This window comes from Sitodiplosis mosellana, unplaced genomic scaffold (genome assembly GCF_009176505.1).
Source record: "Sitodiplosis mosellana isolate CC-2019 unplaced genomic scaffold, AAFC_SMos_1.0 Smas_scaffold_3, whole genome shotgun sequence".
NCBI classification, from domain to species: domain Eukaryota; kingdom Metazoa; phylum Arthropoda; class Insecta; order Diptera; family Cecidomyiidae; genus Sitodiplosis; species Sitodiplosis mosellana.
In genome coordinates, this window is record NW_022595246.1 from 6,447,933 (window position 1) to 6,462,984 (window position 15,052).

The 15,052-nt window shown below is 36.8% G+C and overlaps 6 protein-coding genes across 8 annotated transcripts; 4 read left to right on the plus strand and 2 right to left on the minus strand.

The window, feature by feature from the left end:
- Window positions 1-250: 250 nt before the first annotated feature.
- LOC129565788 (protein misato) lies at window positions 251-3,993 on the plus strand. The gene is made up of 3 exons (XM_055441008.1): window positions 251-426; window positions 695-778; window positions 870-3,993. Exons 1-3 carry the CDS (start codon window positions 340-342, stop codon window positions 2,406-2,408), a joined length of 1,710 nt encoding a protein of 569 aa, XP_055296983.1. The 5' UTR covers window positions 251-339; the 3' UTR covers window positions 2,409-3,993.
- LOC129565796 (deoxycytidylate deaminase-like) lies at window positions 3,284-3,993 on the plus strand. The gene has a single exon (XM_055441024.1). The coding sequence runs from the start codon at window positions 3,284-3,286 to the stop codon at window positions 3,878-3,880; it is 597 nt and encodes a 198-aa protein (XP_055296999.1). The 3' UTR covers window positions 3,881-3,993.
- Window positions 3,994-5,006: 1,013 nt separating this feature from the next.
- LOC129565795 (deoxycytidylate deaminase-like) lies at window positions 5,007-6,062 on the plus strand. Its single transcript, XM_055441023.1, has one exon. The coding sequence runs from the start codon at window positions 5,179-5,181 to the stop codon at window positions 5,809-5,811; it is 633 nt and encodes a 210-aa protein (XP_055296998.1). The 5' UTR covers window positions 5,007-5,178; the 3' UTR covers window positions 5,812-6,062.
- Window positions 6,063-6,504: 442 nt separating this feature from the next.
- Window positions 6,505-8,684, minus strand: LOC129565787 (GPI transamidase component PIG-T). The gene is made up of 4 exons (XM_055441007.1): window positions 8,513-8,684; window positions 8,316-8,438; window positions 7,608-8,180; window positions 6,505-7,531 (listed from the first exon to the last, which is right to left on the minus strand). The coding sequence occupies exons 1-4, from the start codon at window positions 8,682-8,684 to the stop codon at window positions 6,621-6,623; spliced, it is 1,779 nt and encodes a 592-aa protein (XP_055296982.1). The 3' UTR covers window positions 6,505-6,620.
- Window positions 8,685-8,815: 131 nt separating this feature from the next.
- On the minus strand, window positions 8,816-10,957 carry LOC129565794 (C-factor). Its single transcript, XM_055441022.1, has 4 exons — window positions 10,823-10,957; window positions 9,669-9,720; window positions 9,398-9,588; window positions 8,816-9,318 (listed from the first exon to the last, which is right to left on the minus strand). The coding sequence occupies exons 1-4, from the start codon at window positions 10,946-10,948 to the stop codon at window positions 8,944-8,946; spliced, it is 744 nt and encodes a 247-aa protein (XP_055296997.1). The 5' UTR covers window positions 10,949-10,957; the 3' UTR covers window positions 8,816-8,943.
- Window positions 9,969-14,875, plus strand: LOC129565789 (thioredoxin reductase 1, mitochondrial). Of its 3 annotated transcripts, none has more exons than XM_055441010.1 (6): window positions 9,969-10,557; window positions 12,783-13,131; window positions 13,206-13,433; window positions 13,516-13,937; window positions 14,033-14,372; window positions 14,477-14,875. In XM_055441010.1, the coding sequence occupies exons 1-6, from the start codon at window positions 10,542-10,544 to the stop codon at window positions 14,604-14,606; spliced, it is 1,485 nt and encodes a 494-aa protein (XP_055296985.1). In that variant the 5' UTR covers window positions 9,969-10,541; the 3' UTR covers window positions 14,607-14,875. The 3 variants fall into 3 exon arrangements, with proteins under 3 accessions (XP_055296985.1, XP_055296986.1, XP_055296984.1); XM_055441011.1 differs by lacking the exon at window positions 9,969-10,557 and adding an exon at window positions 11,305-12,669; XM_055441009.1 differs by lacking the exon at window positions 9,969-10,557 and adding an exon at window positions 11,305-11,677.
- The last annotated feature ends 177 nt before the right edge of the window (window positions 14,876-15,052 follow it).

Genomic DNA, 15,052 nt, shown 5'->3' on the forward strand with positions numbered 1-15,052 from the left:
GCAAATAATAACACAAAAATTCACCATAACAAGACTTACTCGATTAAAATTTTGGATCAAACGTGACGTTATGTGTTTATTTTACATGAGTTCTACTCTAATAATATTATGTATTTGCTGAAGGACTTAGATGTCAAAATTGGTAAATCGTTCAAATACAGAAACGTCATTGAAGTTAGCAGCGAAATGAAACGTCAAGTTTCGCTTTGTTTACAGCCCACACACACACACAATATGACACATTCTTGTGAACCGCATGCAACGCAATAACGCTATTTTTCGCATTTTTCACGCATTACAACTGAAATTAAAGCAATTAATGTGTTTTTGGATTAGTTAATGAGAATGGCATTTACACGAGAAGTAATCACACTTCAAATTGGAAACTATTCCAATTACGTTGGCACACATTGGTGGAATATTCAGGTAAGTTTGTGACTCATTTTTGGTTCCGCTTCTTTGATTTTTATACGTGACGAATGGAAAAGATGTGCAATTGTTTGAGATTTAGATGAATTTTGTTTAATTCGAAATTTTGTTTTGAAAATTGACACAATTTCATTTGTGAGTGTAAACATATTGGTGGATACTTTTTTGTTGGTAGTCTTTTTATTCCTTCTTTTGAATAATTAAGTCGATTAAATCTTGATTTGTATTGAAAGAAAAAAAAACTTATCTAAAATCATTCTTATAGGAATCAGCATTTAATTACAATCCACATGGTGCACCGTCAGAAGTGAGCAACGATATTTTATTCCGTGAAGGTGTAAATCAACAGGTAATTTTAGTTTTTTCTAGCCGAATTTCCTAGAATATCATTTTATATGAAATAAAATTCTCATCCGAATTATTCTTTGTCTATTTTCCAGGGTTATATTACATACACTCCTCGTTTGTTGTTGATTGACCATCATGGTGCCTTATCGCACTTGCCAGCCGATGGAGGATTGTACAGTGATCAAGCATCGCTTCTAAAAAAAGTCCAGTCGGAAGAGATGAAAGTTACTGAACAGGATACTTTATGGGAGCCAAACCGTTTGGAAGTATTAGAAAATGACCCTATTGAAAAACCAGAGTATCAGAAAGATTTGGATGGAACCGCTGAATCGGTTGAGGAAAAACAATACGATTTTCGAAACAACACGAAAACATGGGCCGATTATATGTACACGCGATATCATCCACGAAGTATAAATCTACTGCCTGCATTGAACAAATCAAGCGATATTGCTTTTGATTGTTACACACGTGGTGCACAAATGTGGACGGAAAATTATTTCGACGATGAGTTTGGAGATCGCATACGGCAGTACATTGAGGAATGTAACAATTGCCAAGGGTTTCAAATGTTATTCGATGCATCTGATGCATTTTCTGGGCTAGCGTTGAAAATTTTAGAGCACATTCAAGATGATTATGGTAAAACCAATTTTACCATACCGATATTTTCACCGAAGCAAATCGCATGCGGCCCTGAAGCTACGGAAGCACTATGTGATTCAACGCGTGTAATTAATGCAGCCTTAACATACGGAAATATTATCGATTACAGTTCCTTGATTCTACCTCTTTCGACGATGACGCGATGCTGGCGTAATTTATCACGACCACGATTATTCCCACACTTCAAATATGATTCATCCAATTTGTACGAAACATCATCAATTTTAGCCACCTACCTCGACACAATTAGTTTGCGTTATCGTATGAGTGAAACGATTGACACGTGTCACTTAGCTGGTTTTTGTAATGATTTAACGAATTATGGACGAAAATTGGCAGCCGCTGGATTGGCTATGCCATTCAACATGTCATCTGAGCACGAACTCATCGACTGTCTCGATCAATTTGATGGCAAATTATTCACACAACTATCGCCCAATTCGGAAATCGGCACCGATCGCATCGTACAGAGTGTCAGCGTGCGTGGAATTCCAGGGAGTCGTCTCAAAAATACAAAGTTACGAAAAGAAATTGAGCGTCAGCACAGAATGGCCGCATATCGTTGCGATAGCGTTGCCGAAATGTTCCAAATGTATTTTCAATGCAGTAATTACAATAGTCTTTCACACGTTTCGGCATTGCAAAGCGGAATGATCACAAAGAAACCATTCCCAGTGGAGATTTTTGATAGTCGTCTGAATTCAAAGGGATTCTACAACGAATTTGAAATGAGCGTTGACGAAGCGGCAAAAAATAAAGTCGATTCAATTCCAGTTTTGGCCACGGCGCAGTCTTCGAATGAATTGGCTGAAACGTTAGAAAGTCTACATAGAGAAGCCAAACGGATCAAAGTGGCGAGAATTCATCGGTTTAAGGAGTGTGGTTTGGAGCCGGACGAATACGAAGAAACACTGGAAAAAATTGTCGAATTCAAAGATAATTATGAAGATGCCTTTGAACTGTAAAAGTAATATTATTTTCATAGTAAAAACATTGTTTTCGCTCTTGTTTTAAAAAAAAAATTGAGCTTAATGTCGTCAATAAAGCACATTGGCTGTATTTTTTCGACTGAAATTTTAAAAAATTGGTTCTTTCTATCGAACATTTTTACGGCTGAGAGAAAAAGTAAGTTTGAGTGTGAAAAAAGAAGTCGGTACTCGTCTGCACACGTGTACATTGCACATAACGAGCCCGCGATTGTAACGACAACAACCTGAGATTGAATTTCTGCTGCTGAGCAGGCCTCAGCTGTACTGGATTTTCTGACTCAGACGCTGAAGCGCTATTTTAACGCAATCACAGTGCAATATGTTTATTGTTAGCAGAAATCCACTTAAGTCCATCGTATATCAATAAAATGTGGATCTTTGCTAGCATTGAATATTTTGCACCGCCAAAACGTTAAAATAACGTTCCAGCGCCTGTGTCAGGAAATTCAGTTCAGCAGGCCTACTCAGCAGCGAAACCACACTCCCTGACAACGACTGGAAAGCTACATTTTACAAAACAGCACGTTTGCATATGGTTGACCTTGAAAAAATACACTTTTTAAGGAATTCCGATGCACAAGTTTGAAACAATTTGATTGCACTCGAACACTGTCATTAATATAATTAAAGACATGCGCGATATATTCAAATACCCCACCAATTTTATTTCTTTTGCTTATAAATTGGCCAATGGCGATTGTTATTTCGTTTAGTGTGACTGCGAACTTGGATACAATAAGTATTTGTTCCCGTAGTTAGAAACATCAATTCGAATAACAAGAGTGAATAAAACGCAATTAATAAATAATTTTGGAGAGATTTTCATTTATAGAGCTATTAGAGTTGGTGTTATGAAAAGAAAAAGAGGCCAAGAAAAAGAGCCATTACCCTCAACTATGGAGAGTGCTAGCAGTGAATTGAAAGCGAACGAAGAAGTGGAAAATTCTACAGGAAAGCGAAAAAACTATTTGAAATGGGAAGATTACTTCATGAGTGTTGCCCTTATTTCTGCGCAACGTAGTAAAGATCCAAAGACACAGGTCGGTGCCTGTATTGTAAACGAAGATAAACGAATTGTTGGTGTCGGTTACAATGGATTTCCGTCCGGTGTGAGTGATAATGAATTCTCATGGAATAAACCATACAAACACTTGTACGTGGTACATGCTGAGGAAAACGCTATAATTATTCAATTTTCAGCCGACTTAAAAAATAGCACAATTTATGTGTCGTTGTTCCCATGCAATCGCTGTGCTCAAATCATCATCCAATCTAAAATTGAAAAGATCGTTTACATGTCAGATAAAAAAGCAGACACGGAAGAAGTGAAAGCATCGAAAGATATGTTGGATGCGGTTGGCATTAAATATGAACAATATGAACCATCGTGCAAGGGATTGCAGTTAGATTTAACAGATTTTGATAATCAAAAAATCGTGCAATCTTGATAATCAACATGCATGATCAAAAAGAATTCAAAGGCAAATGTTTAGTATTGTTTAACTACTTTAATGTAAAACACAAAACATTCTTGAATAAACAATGAAATTTCCAATATAAAGAATAGGTTGTTTTTTTTTTCAAATAAAACTTCGATACTTTTTCTTTATTTCATTTAAAAAAATCCTTACACTTTTTCTCTGCTTCAAAATGTAAAACGTTCTTTGTTCAAAAACACGACAATAAAACGGGGGTTTAAAATCAAATTCATTGCGAATTTCAGAAATACTCAAACATGTCTGAACTTCAATTTTGTTATCCGTTTTGTCCAGGTATTTTTCAAAACGGCTTAGAGCAGATATGAAAACTGAAACTACCAATCAATTCTTTGTCGAAAACTGAATGAAATTGAAGTCCAGAGATGTTTGAGAAATGTATTTCTGTAGGTAAGTTGGCTGAAATAAAACAAATGCCCAGAAATGATTATGCCCTATAAAATAAATGTAGCAATTTTCTTTATTTGTACATTTTGTCTGTACTTTAAACGTTCTGAAAGTCGAAATTTCCATAGAAAACGTATATTTTCATATAGCTCATCAATGCGATATTTGCATCTATGCAAAATATCCATATGAACGCACACAGTAAAATAGACGAAAGTGCAAGTGAAAGTGCGAAGAAAGAATTCGGTGATCGTGCACACAACAGCTAGTGCTCAACTAGTACCAGACCGTTATGCACTCGTTATCGTGTGAGTGCAACGACTGTGCTATTTCACTTGCATTTCGTTTATCCAGAATTAGATACAGTTTTTGCATCGGTAAATTTTACGATTCGGTACGGTTTGCATTCAACATTGTGTGGATGACCTTAAAAAAACACGTTCGGATGCACAATTAAAACAAGTTTGAAGAAATTTTATTGCATTCGAACATAATTATTAATAATATTCACAAACACGCGCAAAATATACAAGCGTCTCACCAATTCAATTCTAGTATTTCCAATATGTTGAATGGTGATTGGCATTTGAAACATTTTCATGGAAATAGTAGTAGGCATTATTTATATTACTAAACTCTACATTAAGTGTTGTTCAGTTTGACTGTGCCCTTGGATACAATGGGTGTTTGTTTCCGCAGTTGGAAATAATCATTTGAAAAAGAAGTGTGAAGGCAACGCGAAAAATTGATAATTTTGGAAAAAAATTCGTCTAAGCGAGCAAACTCTAACAAACCTATCAGGTTTGGTGTGGTGTAGAAAAATAAAAATAAAACCAAAAAGAGCCGTGAAAATAACGACAATTATGCAGCATACGATATTAAAATGTGTTGCATCGGGTTTTTTGGGCATAGCTGTTGGCGTGGCTTCGATCAGTGAATTGAAAGCGAAAGATAAAGGGAAAATTCCGACGGAAAAGCGGAAAAACTATTTGAAATGGGAAGATTACTTCATGAGTGTTGCCCTTATTTCTGCGCAACGGAGTAAGGATCCAGTTACGCAAGTCGGTGCTTGCATTGTGAACGAAGATAAACGAATTATTGGTGTCGGTTACAATGGATTTCCAATCGGGTGCAGTGATGATTTATTTCCATGGAGCAAAAGTACAAAAGATCCAATCGATTCGAAACACATGTACGTAGTACATGCTGAGGAAAATGCTATCATAAATCGATTTTCAGCTGATTTAAAAAATAGCACAATTTATGTGTCGTTGTTCCCATGCAATCGCTGTGCTCAAATCATCATTCAATCTGGAATCAAAAAAATCGTCTACATGTCAGATAAAAAATCGCACACGATTGAGGTGGAAGCATCGAAACGTATGTTGGATGCAGCTAGCGTGGAATATAATCAATATCAACCGACATGCAAGGGATTACGGTTAGATTTCACAGATTTTGATAATCAACAAATTGCTAGACAAATTGAGCAATGATAGAATAACTGATCAAGATGAATTCAAAAATAAGTCCTACATTGTTTGATATTTTACTTATTTGTATTGATCACTTTAATATAAAACACGTTGCATTTTTGAATTGAACCAAATCCAACTTTTTTTTATATATCTGTTGAAAATATGAGTTTAGTCTCTTCAAAAACTAGGAAACATGTTCAAAACAAATTGACCAAATTAATATATTTTCATTGAGTTTATTGAACGTTCCAAAAACTGTACCTTTGTAACATTTTATACTTGTTCCAAATGTATGAAATGTAGTTTCAATGCAATAATTACAATGACATCTCACATGTTTTGGCATTGCATAGCAGAATGATCACAAAGAATCCATTCACAGTGGAGATTTTTGATTGTTTTGCGTGACAATCGACGTTCATACCTTTTCGAAAATTTAGCTAAACACGTTATCATTTTCTGTAACAACTTCGAATAATACTTAACTGTCGAAAATGTCAAGAAATATTCAAAATATAAGGTTTTTTCCACTTATTTTTATCGTAAATATTTTCAGCTTATTTTTAGTTTATCGTAAATATTTCGATGTTTTTTCGTGCATAAATAAATAAATATTTTGACTTTTTTCGTAAATATTTTCGGTTGCCCTGGTAATACTTAATGAATTTTTGAATAAACATTAAACAATCATTTTGAAACACATCGAGTCCATTTTTTTAAAATAAAATTTCAATACTTTTCTTTATTTTCATTTAAAAAAATTCTACACTTTTTCTCTGCTTCAAAACAACAAAACGGGATTAAAAATCAACTTTATGTGCGAATTTTCACTTTTTGAATGACAAGAGTGCTTTGACTTTGGCTAATAAAGACTTTGGTGCATCGCTTTCTTCTCCAGTTTTGGATTTTTTGCTGTAGGTAAGTTTCTTGGTCGAAAAGTTATGAATGGGTCCGAATGCCAAGGCAACTACGGTGCATGCTAAGCAAATGACATTGTATGGCATCGAAAAATCGGGAGTTGGCAATGTAATCAAAAGCGACTCAGTACGAATTGTCACCAAGTATCCCTGCGATCGGCTGGCATTGAAACTGTCCGCAAACAAATGGCCATCAATTGGAATGGCTGTGTAGTTCCTAGCAACAGGCAACTGAGCCACCAAAATGGCTGATCCGATGTAATGACCATGGTTTGCATCGGGTGGATATTCAAGCCACTTCAGAAAAACATAATCAAAGTCAATGGCAACATCGACTGTGCTTCGGCTCGGGATTTTAAATGCAATTTCCAGCTGGGATGGTTGTTCTCGCAGTTTGCCTGGCTTGTATTTGATGGCATTGGCTTCGATTTTCTTATCAACTCCATTCACTGTGATTGTCAGCGTGTGCAAATAGACCGGTACAAACCAAGGTAAATTCTCCTGCAGCACAACATTCAATGTGGCCCAATGCGTGTTTGTGATTTTGGTAAGAATTTTTCCACGCTCTTGACCGACACCCAAAAGGAATCGATGGGCATAGAGTGGCGGTGGAGCTGATATGCTAACAGTTGGAACGTTGTTTGTTTCATCTTCAGTTGGGTAAATGCCAGCAATCGAAAATAATTGCCGATTGAACTTGTTTTTGGCATCATAAACAGCAAATGTTGTTGTTGCTCCGCCTCTTTGCGATGAAATGATCTCCGTAGGTTCGGGCGTTAGCTTAAAACTGGCATCGGTGATATCAACATAGATTTTACTACCTATCGAAAAGAAATGCCGTTATTTTCAAAATGAAACCACTACTAATAAGAAATAAGTTCAGAAGATAATTCGTACTTTCAGCCAATCCATGAGCACCATCCATTCCTTGGCCGAAGAGCTTTCGAATTGACCAGTCTCTCGAATTTGATACGATTCTTGTGTCAAATACCAAATTGACTGTTTGTTTGATCTCCAACACTTCCAATAATTGGCCTGGTTCTGGTGCAGATTTAGCCGGCGATCGAGCCAAACGACGCACATGCAAACCTAGCGAATGATAATTAGTCGTATGAATGTAGCCTGAGTTCAGAAGCGATCTTATTCCCTCGTGTTTATTGCCGGGCAATAATTTCTTCCACGGTGTCAAATTCTCCGTGCACACAATTTCACGCGGCAGTGTTGCATATCGAATGCGGTATTTATTTGTGTCGACACTATTCAGATTTGCTTTGCCGGTGCCCGGTGAAAATGTCGGCCGAAATGTGTACTCGGGCTCAACAGTATTCGATTTGTCAATGAAACTGAACGATGCACAGAATAGTCCAGACAAAATACCACACAACTCTTTCCATTGCGCATCGATGTACTCATCGGTACGATTTTCGGCATTAAACCACACAGTCACTTCAGCTCCAGGCGGTGCATCGACTGAAAAGTGGTCATAAATGATTACTTTTAGTCAAAAACATGGTTATAAAAGCATGGAATGATTGAAGTTTTTGCGACTAACTACGTTTCCAGTAAACAATTGCACATTTTTTTAATGCAATAATAAAAACTTACCAACTGGATATCCCCAATGTTCATATCGCCATAGTCCATTGGACAAACTCACGTGCAATTCCATCAAGTCATATTTTGCAATAATCTCAGCCAATGGTCGAGCTACTAAATGCGTGTGATAAACTACATCGAAACAAAATAACTTATGATTATTCACTCACGTAAGAAGCGATAAAAAAAATCAAGCAAGTACTTACAGCTCTCGTTGCTTTGTAGTAACCACTCGGTTGTAAATTGGAAATACGTATACACATGGCCGGAATGTAAGGCTTTCACAAATAATTCTTCATTGAATTTATCGGAAGACGATGCATTGAGATCGTGAAATTTTACTAATAAACAAATTACAACTAATATTTTACGATACATATTTCCCTGATTCGCTGATGTTTGCTCAGTTCATGATTGTTTTGTAAAGCGGCTTTTGACAGATGCGTACTATGGCAACAGATTGAATTCTAGTACGTTTTTATTTCGTCGTTTCAAACAGATTGCTAAGATTGTATCAAATTTTGAATCCGAATCCAAAAGAAATGCATTTTATTTTCCTTTTTTTCAATTTACAGTAATTTTTTCGAATTTATAATGATTTTGCTGATTTTTCCGATATCATCTTGGATTTCTTCATTTACCACGGCAATGCTTTGCCATCGAATTGAATAAATGTGCCGTTTTGTGATTCATTCAAAGCCTGAATGGTTTGTACCATTTGGTTGCAGCTGCTTTCAATGTCCAGTGGAGCATTTGATCCACCCATATCAGTTCGCACCCAACCTGGATGCATTGCGACACATAAAATGCGATCATTTTTCAAATCGAGGCTCATCGATTTTGTAGCCATGTTCAATGCAACTTTAGACATACGATATGCATACATTCCACCCTGTTGATTGTCTTGGATTGAACCCAAAATTGAACTCATATTCACGATCGTTGCACGTTGAACGCCCATCGGTTGGGTTTCGTTGAACTTCGAAGCCTTTTTCAATAGTGGGATGAAGGCCTGCAGGAGAATAAGCGAGATTTTAAGTTAAATCTATTCATCAATTATGAAAAAGATTGGAAAGAAAGAGCAAAAACACCTTAGTCAACATAACTGGTGCCACGGTATTGGTTTCGAATGTGTCTCTGAGGTCTGAATCTTTGGCAAAATTCAACCGAGTCGATTTCGGCGAGATGCCAGCATTATTCAATAGCACATTCAATCCTTCATCCTTGACAATTTCATCGATTTGCTGCACCAATGCATCGAAACTAGCGTAGTTTGTGACATCTAACCAAGGTAAGGGTGAGAGTTTCAGTAAAAAATTCATTAAAACTCTTTAAAAATGAATAAAAACAAGGAATATTTACCCAATGGGAAAATGTGCAGATTGTTGTGTTTCGTCTTTAATTCATTGAGCTCCTGTAGTATGTGACAAAATATGAAAATTCCATAAGTAAAAATATAGATAATATTTGCTCATGAAAAATGAAAATCCCTATATGAAAAAACAACAACCAACGAATGAAATCTAATACTACATTCAATTTCAATGTCATCATTTAAATTTTGACACACATATACAAGCACGCAGCGGTATCGTTTCGGCGTTCACACCGGCATCGCGTTTTGAAAATGTATGGTTTGAAAGGGAATTAGCATTACGATTTGTCTTGTCTATGTATCGAACACAATTGAATATATACGGAACCGAACAAGACGGACACAACGTACGAAAAAACTAATACAACAAATCCAATCAGTTAATGCTGGTGTCGAGTGTGGGAATATGAATCAGTCACAGCGTAAAAACATAAACTAAACATTTAATCAATGTATTTCGTCATCGCTTGATTTGGAAAAGAGGGAAAAAAACTTCGCTGACTGTCATTACGTTTTTTTTATTTCAATACTTCTCGAACTTATTCGAATCCGAACACTACACCCGACATAGCACAGCATACACTATTCAATCGTCATCGTGTCGTTCGCATGTGTGCGACTCTCTGTATGTGTGAATGTATGTATGTAAAGGCATTCTGCTCGCTTTTGTTAGTTATATAGAGTTCTTTTAACAAACGGCTGTATAGTTCACATCGGTGTTGAGACTCTATTAAGTGTCTGAGAATCAAGAAAACTAAAAGTGACCAGCGAGTGAGAGAGAATTCACGGAATTTTTTCAGAGAAAATCAAAAGAAAGAATATTGAAATTTTAAGAGAGAGAAATTTACATAGAATCAACAATGGCTCCAATTAATCGTAAGTGAAAATATTCTTTTAATTTATCGTAGTTGTTGAAATGTGCTGGGTGTATGTTTTTTTTTTGTTCCGATGAGGTTATAGATTGCGCGAGAGTGTTTTTTTCTCACTCAAAATCATAAATGGATTTCGAGTTGTATATGTATTAGAATTGATTTTATGGAGTCATTCTTTTTTGTGTGTGCCTCAGTGTGATTATGATGTAATTTGATTTTATGACAAACGATGATAAAATCGAAATAAATTTTGAGAAAATCCATGTTACCTGTGCTTTGTCGGGATTTCGGCATGTTGCAAAAATGTGTTTTGTCGGTTGACTGGTCACAAGCAATTGTTTCACCAAACCCAAGCCAAGTCCTCGACTGCAACCCGTTATTAGAATTGAATTCATGATGATTTTATTTTTTCACGAAATATCTTGTGTCTTCGTCTCAATACCGGATGCGTTTATCCCAACAGTAACTTTCGAGTCAAACCACTCAATGTCTTGTATCTATTTGCTGTCTACTGTGAAAATTGTTTGTCGAAACAATACTCAACACACTTTAGCACAAAGCCCGTACGCGAGTTAATCTCTCGCATACAATTAAACCGACAGAGGAGAAAAAAAAACGACGAAGGAAAAAAAGAGTTCACAATGTAAGAGTGAGCGGCGGTGACGTTTCTCGCGCTCTCATCGTTTTATTTGTGTGCTTGATATGTTTCTATGTGCCAGTGTTGTTGTGTATGTGTGTTCGGCGATGTGACACTTTGATCTTGATTCAATTCATTTTGACGGCCGATTTTCGACAGAATTTTTATTCAATTTGCTTGAGATGCAAATTCTGAACCAAACTTTTTTTCGATTGTGTTGAATTGACAGTATAAAACGAACAAAATTTAGTTGATGAACGGCAAATAAGAGATAAATGACTACATTACGGTGTTATTGTCAATCATCAAATAAATAGCAGCAATAAAAACAAGGCATTTGTTGTTGTTGGTGTGTGCGACACAAAGTCGGGGATAGGCATAGTGAAAATGGCCTTTTTTAATCTATTGCGAAGGCAAATTGCACCCGTTGGCTTAGTAGTTACCACAAATCTAAATAATATGCATCGACGCTTCATGTCGCGATTGCGTAAGTATTTCGTGAAATGTCTCTTTCTATGGTGTATGTGTATGTTCGAATGGAAATGCCTCAACCGAAACAGTATTAACCGCTGGGAGCCAAAATCAACAGAAAAAGTGACTTTCACATTTGAATCGGTGCCAAAATTTGTGGATTCGTTGTTGTTTCTTTTTTGTCGTAGAATAAATCGTTTTGTGTCGAAATAAATCACCCATTCGATTGACTTCTGAATTGTAAATAAATCAATCGGCATTCACCGCATGAAGTGATTCCAAATGCGCCATTCATAAAATAAAAACTGCAACTGTGGAAAAACGTTTTATCGATATTACGTTAATTTGTAAGGTGCACGTTTGATGATAATTCGTGCATATATCAAGTACATCGTTGAACGGTAAAAACTCAATACGAATCCACCCGCGAATCACACAAAATAGATTGACGCAAAACTAACCTATAAATTTTTTGCGATTCATTCTTACACCGCACCACTGTTATCATACCGAATGACAAGCAAATGAATTGCTTCTGATAAAAAAATTTGTGTGTGGAAGACCCACAATTGAATGTTCAAAGTGGTTTTTTTTACTGATGACAAGTGCCAAGAGTAAAACGTCAACGTTTACAACATAAATTACGTCAAAAAAACCGCACTCACAATAAAATGTTTAATTGGCATAATCAAAACGAGTTTAGATCGTGATTGCCTTTAATGAGTATATTCACCGTTGATTCAACACGCTGCTGCATTTCTGTCATGGATGTTGTATCGGTTCGAGATAAGAAATCCGATATCATTAATGCACTCACTTGTGTATGTACATGTACGATGGTTATTTTATCGCAGCACGATTTCTTTAGCTTAATCATCCCAAGTTGGATATAAACCGCCCCAGTTGAAGTGATGAATGTGTGGCTCAAACGGTTTTTGTTCGGAACGCTCTTATCATTCGCGCCCATTCTATTGCTTAGACAGTATTTCGTGTTTTACAAAATGAGCGGTATGTGAATTGAAGCACATGATATTAGGCTTGGTTTTGATTCATTTTCTTCTACTTCTAAGATTATTTTGTTCATTTGCACTGAAAATAAATTTCTTTTTTAATTTTCACAGAGGAAAACTTTGAGTACGACTTGGTCGTGATTGGAGGCGGTTCAGGCGGTTTGGCAGCTGCCAAAGAAGCCGTTGCTCATGGCGCCAAAGTGGCTGTGCTAGACTTTGTTAAGCCAACACCAAAAGGAACCAAATGGGGCTTAGGAGGAACCTGTGTCAATGTTGGCTGCATCCCAAAGAAATTGATGCATCAAGCAGCTTTGTTGGGCGAAGCAGTTCATGAAGCCGCCGCCTACGGATGGAACGTTGATAAGGATAATTTGAAATTGGACTGGAGCGTTCTGCGACAAAACGTCGAAAATCATATCAAATCAGTTAATTGGGTGACTCGTGTCGATTTGCGTGACAAGTAAGTTGATGTGATACACACACCTCAGACAATTTTGCATTGGAATTTTTGGATTTATTCATTGTTGTTTACAGAAAAGTCGAATATATCAACGGTTTGGGCTATTTCAAGGATAAGAACACCGTTGTTGCTGTTATGAAAAATCAAACTGAAAAAGTTCTGACCACAAAATACGTTTTGATCGCTGTTGGTGGTCGACCAAACTATCCAGACATTCCAGGAGCCATCGAGCATGGAATTACCAGTGATGACGTTTTCAGCTTGAAAAACGAACCCGGCAAAACATTAGTCGTTGGAGCCAGGTGAGAAATGATTTTCTATTGCTAAATAGACTCCCATTCAATAGCATCATCAAATTATTTATGAACTCCCTTCATTTTCCAGTTATATCGCTTTGGAATGTGCTGGTTTCCTGAATGCTTTCGGCTATGACACCACCGTTATGGTTCGTTCTATCTTTTTGCGTGGATTCGATCAACAAATGGCTGAAATGGTTGCTGCCGCCTCAGCTGAAAAGGGAGTAAAGTTCATCAACAAAGCAGTACCAAGTGCCGTTGAAAAAACTGAAGATGGCCGCTTGTTGGTGCGTTATTCAAATGCCGAAGGTCAACAAGGATCCGATGTATACGATACCGTTTTGTTTGCCATCGGCCGTAAGGCATGCACAGATGATTTGCAATTGCAAGCAGCTGGTGTTAAATTAGCGCCAGGATCACACAAAATCGCGGTTGATGACGAAGAACGAACTAATGTTGAAAATATTTTCGCTGTTGGCGATGTACTAGCAGGCAAACCAGAATTAACGCGTAAGTTTTTTTTTACCAATTGGAATACGTCTTTTGCCTCTGCATCAATGCATTTCGACTGATAACACCTAATTTTGTTCCGGTTTTTTCTGCAGCGGTTGCAATTCATGCTGGTCGCTTGATTGCTCGTCGTTTGTTCGCCGGTGCAACACAGAAGATGGACTACGCTGATGTTGCTACCACAGTATTCTCACCACTGGAATATGGTTGCGTTGGCTTAAGCGAAGAAGCAGCTGTTGCCAAATTCGGCGAAGACAACGTGGAAGTTTACCATGCGTATTACAAACCAACTGAGTTCTTTATCCCACAGAAGAGCGTTCGATACTGTTACCTGAAAGCAGTGGCATTCCGCAGTGGTGATCAAAAGGTCGTAGGTTTACATTATATTGGACCAGTTGCCGGTGAAGTGATTCAAGGATTTGGCGCTGCTGTTAAGTAAGTTTCGTGGTGAAAAACGATGTTTTTTTCAGTTTTTATTTAAACATTTTCCCGTTTTCAAAGAGAATTTTGACTAATTTCGATTTATTCTTGAAATGCAGGGCTGGTTTGACGATCAAAACACTATTGAACACCGTTGGAATTCATCCAACCACAGCCGAAGAATTTACACGCTTGAGCATCACAAAGCGGTCCGGTTTGGACCCAACTCCAGCCACATGCTGCTCTTAAACTCATCCAGTAATTTAGGGAATGGATCACCTTTTTTGCTCATAGCAACCAAAATAACAATAGAAATTCTTTACATTCGATTATTCAAACACAGAAAAATTAACACAAATTTTGTTTAGAGATATTCAAGCAGTTGAAAAGTTGTTTGTTTTTTTTTTACTTGAATGATTTCGATGGTATCAAGTACTTACGCAAGCTAAAATCAGGCAAAATTTTCGTTTTCTATAGATTTTATATGATTTCAAAATAAAAACCACATAATTTACAAACGACTATGGCATTTTATTTAACGTTTTCAAATGAGTTTACAAGCTGGATTGAGGTTTGTATTGGTTAAGGTGAATGGGTTCAGTTATTAAAAGAGTAAATTCTTATTATTTGCTATTGTCGTTGGTGGAGTTTATATAAATGAATCCTAAAATGGTTAACAACAATACAACACCAGC

What these genes read in the sequence shown, in the direction of transcription:
- LOC129565789 (XM_055441009.1), top strand. Translation starts at nt 11,578, where the DNA reads ATGGCCTTTTTTAATCTATTGCGAAGGCAAATTGCACCCGTTGGCTTA. An exon ending in ACGCTTCATGTCGCGATTGC is followed by an intron (nt 11,678 to 12,782) that starts GTAAGTATTTCG and finishes TAATTTTCACAG; the next exon opens with AGGAAAACTTTGAGTACGAC. An exon ending in AGGCAAACCAGAATTAACGC is followed by an intron (nt 13,938 to 14,032) that starts GTAAGTTTTTTT and finishes TTTTTTCTGCAG; the next exon opens with CGGTTGCAATTCATGCTGGT.
- LOC129565787 (XM_055441007.1), bottom strand. Translation starts at nt 8,684, where the DNA reads ATGTATCGTAAAATATTAGTTGTAATTTGTTTATTAGTAAAATTTCAC. An exon ending in ACTACAAAGCAACGAGAGCT is followed by an intron (nt 8,439 to 8,512) that starts GTAAGTACTTGC and finishes GTTTCGATGTAG; the next exon opens with TTTATCACACGCATTTAGTA. An exon ending in ACATTGGGGATATCCAGTTG is followed by an intron (nt 8,181 to 8,315) that starts GTAAGTTTTTAT and finishes ACCACTTTTCAG; the next exon opens with TCGATGCACCGCCTGGAGCT.
- LOC129565795 (XM_055441023.1), top strand. Translation starts at nt 5,179, where the DNA reads ATGCAGCATACGATATTAAAATGTGTTGCATCGGGTTTTTTGGGCATA.
- LOC129565794 (XM_055441022.1), bottom strand. Translation starts at nt 10,948, where the DNA reads ATGAATTCAATTCTAATAACGGGTTGCAGTCGAGGACTTGGCTTGGGT. An exon ending in GAAATCCCGACAAAGCACAG is followed by an intron (nt 9,721 to 10,822) that starts GTAACATGGATT and finishes CACATACTACAG; the next exon opens with GAGCTCAATGAATTAAAGAC. An exon ending in CACCAGTTATGTTGACTAAG is followed by an intron (nt 9,319 to 9,397) that starts GTGTTTTTGCTC and finishes ATTCTCCTGCAG; the next exon opens with GCCTTCATCCCACTATTGAA.
- LOC129565796 (XM_055441024.1), top strand. Translation starts at nt 3,284, where the DNA reads ATGAAAAGAAAAAGAGGCCAAGAAAAAGAGCCATTACCCTCAACTATG.
- LOC129565788 (XM_055441008.1), top strand. Translation starts at nt 340, where the DNA reads ATGAGAATGGCATTTACACGAGAAGTAATCACACTTCAAATTGGAAAC. An exon ending in CACATTGGTGGAATATTCAG is followed by an intron (nt 427 to 694) that starts GTAAGTTTGTGA and finishes TCATTCTTATAG; the next exon opens with GAATCAGCATTTAATTACAA. An exon ending in GTGAAGGTGTAAATCAACAG is followed by an intron (nt 779 to 869) that starts GTAATTTTAGTT and finishes TCTATTTTCCAG; the next exon opens with GGTTATATTACATACACTCC.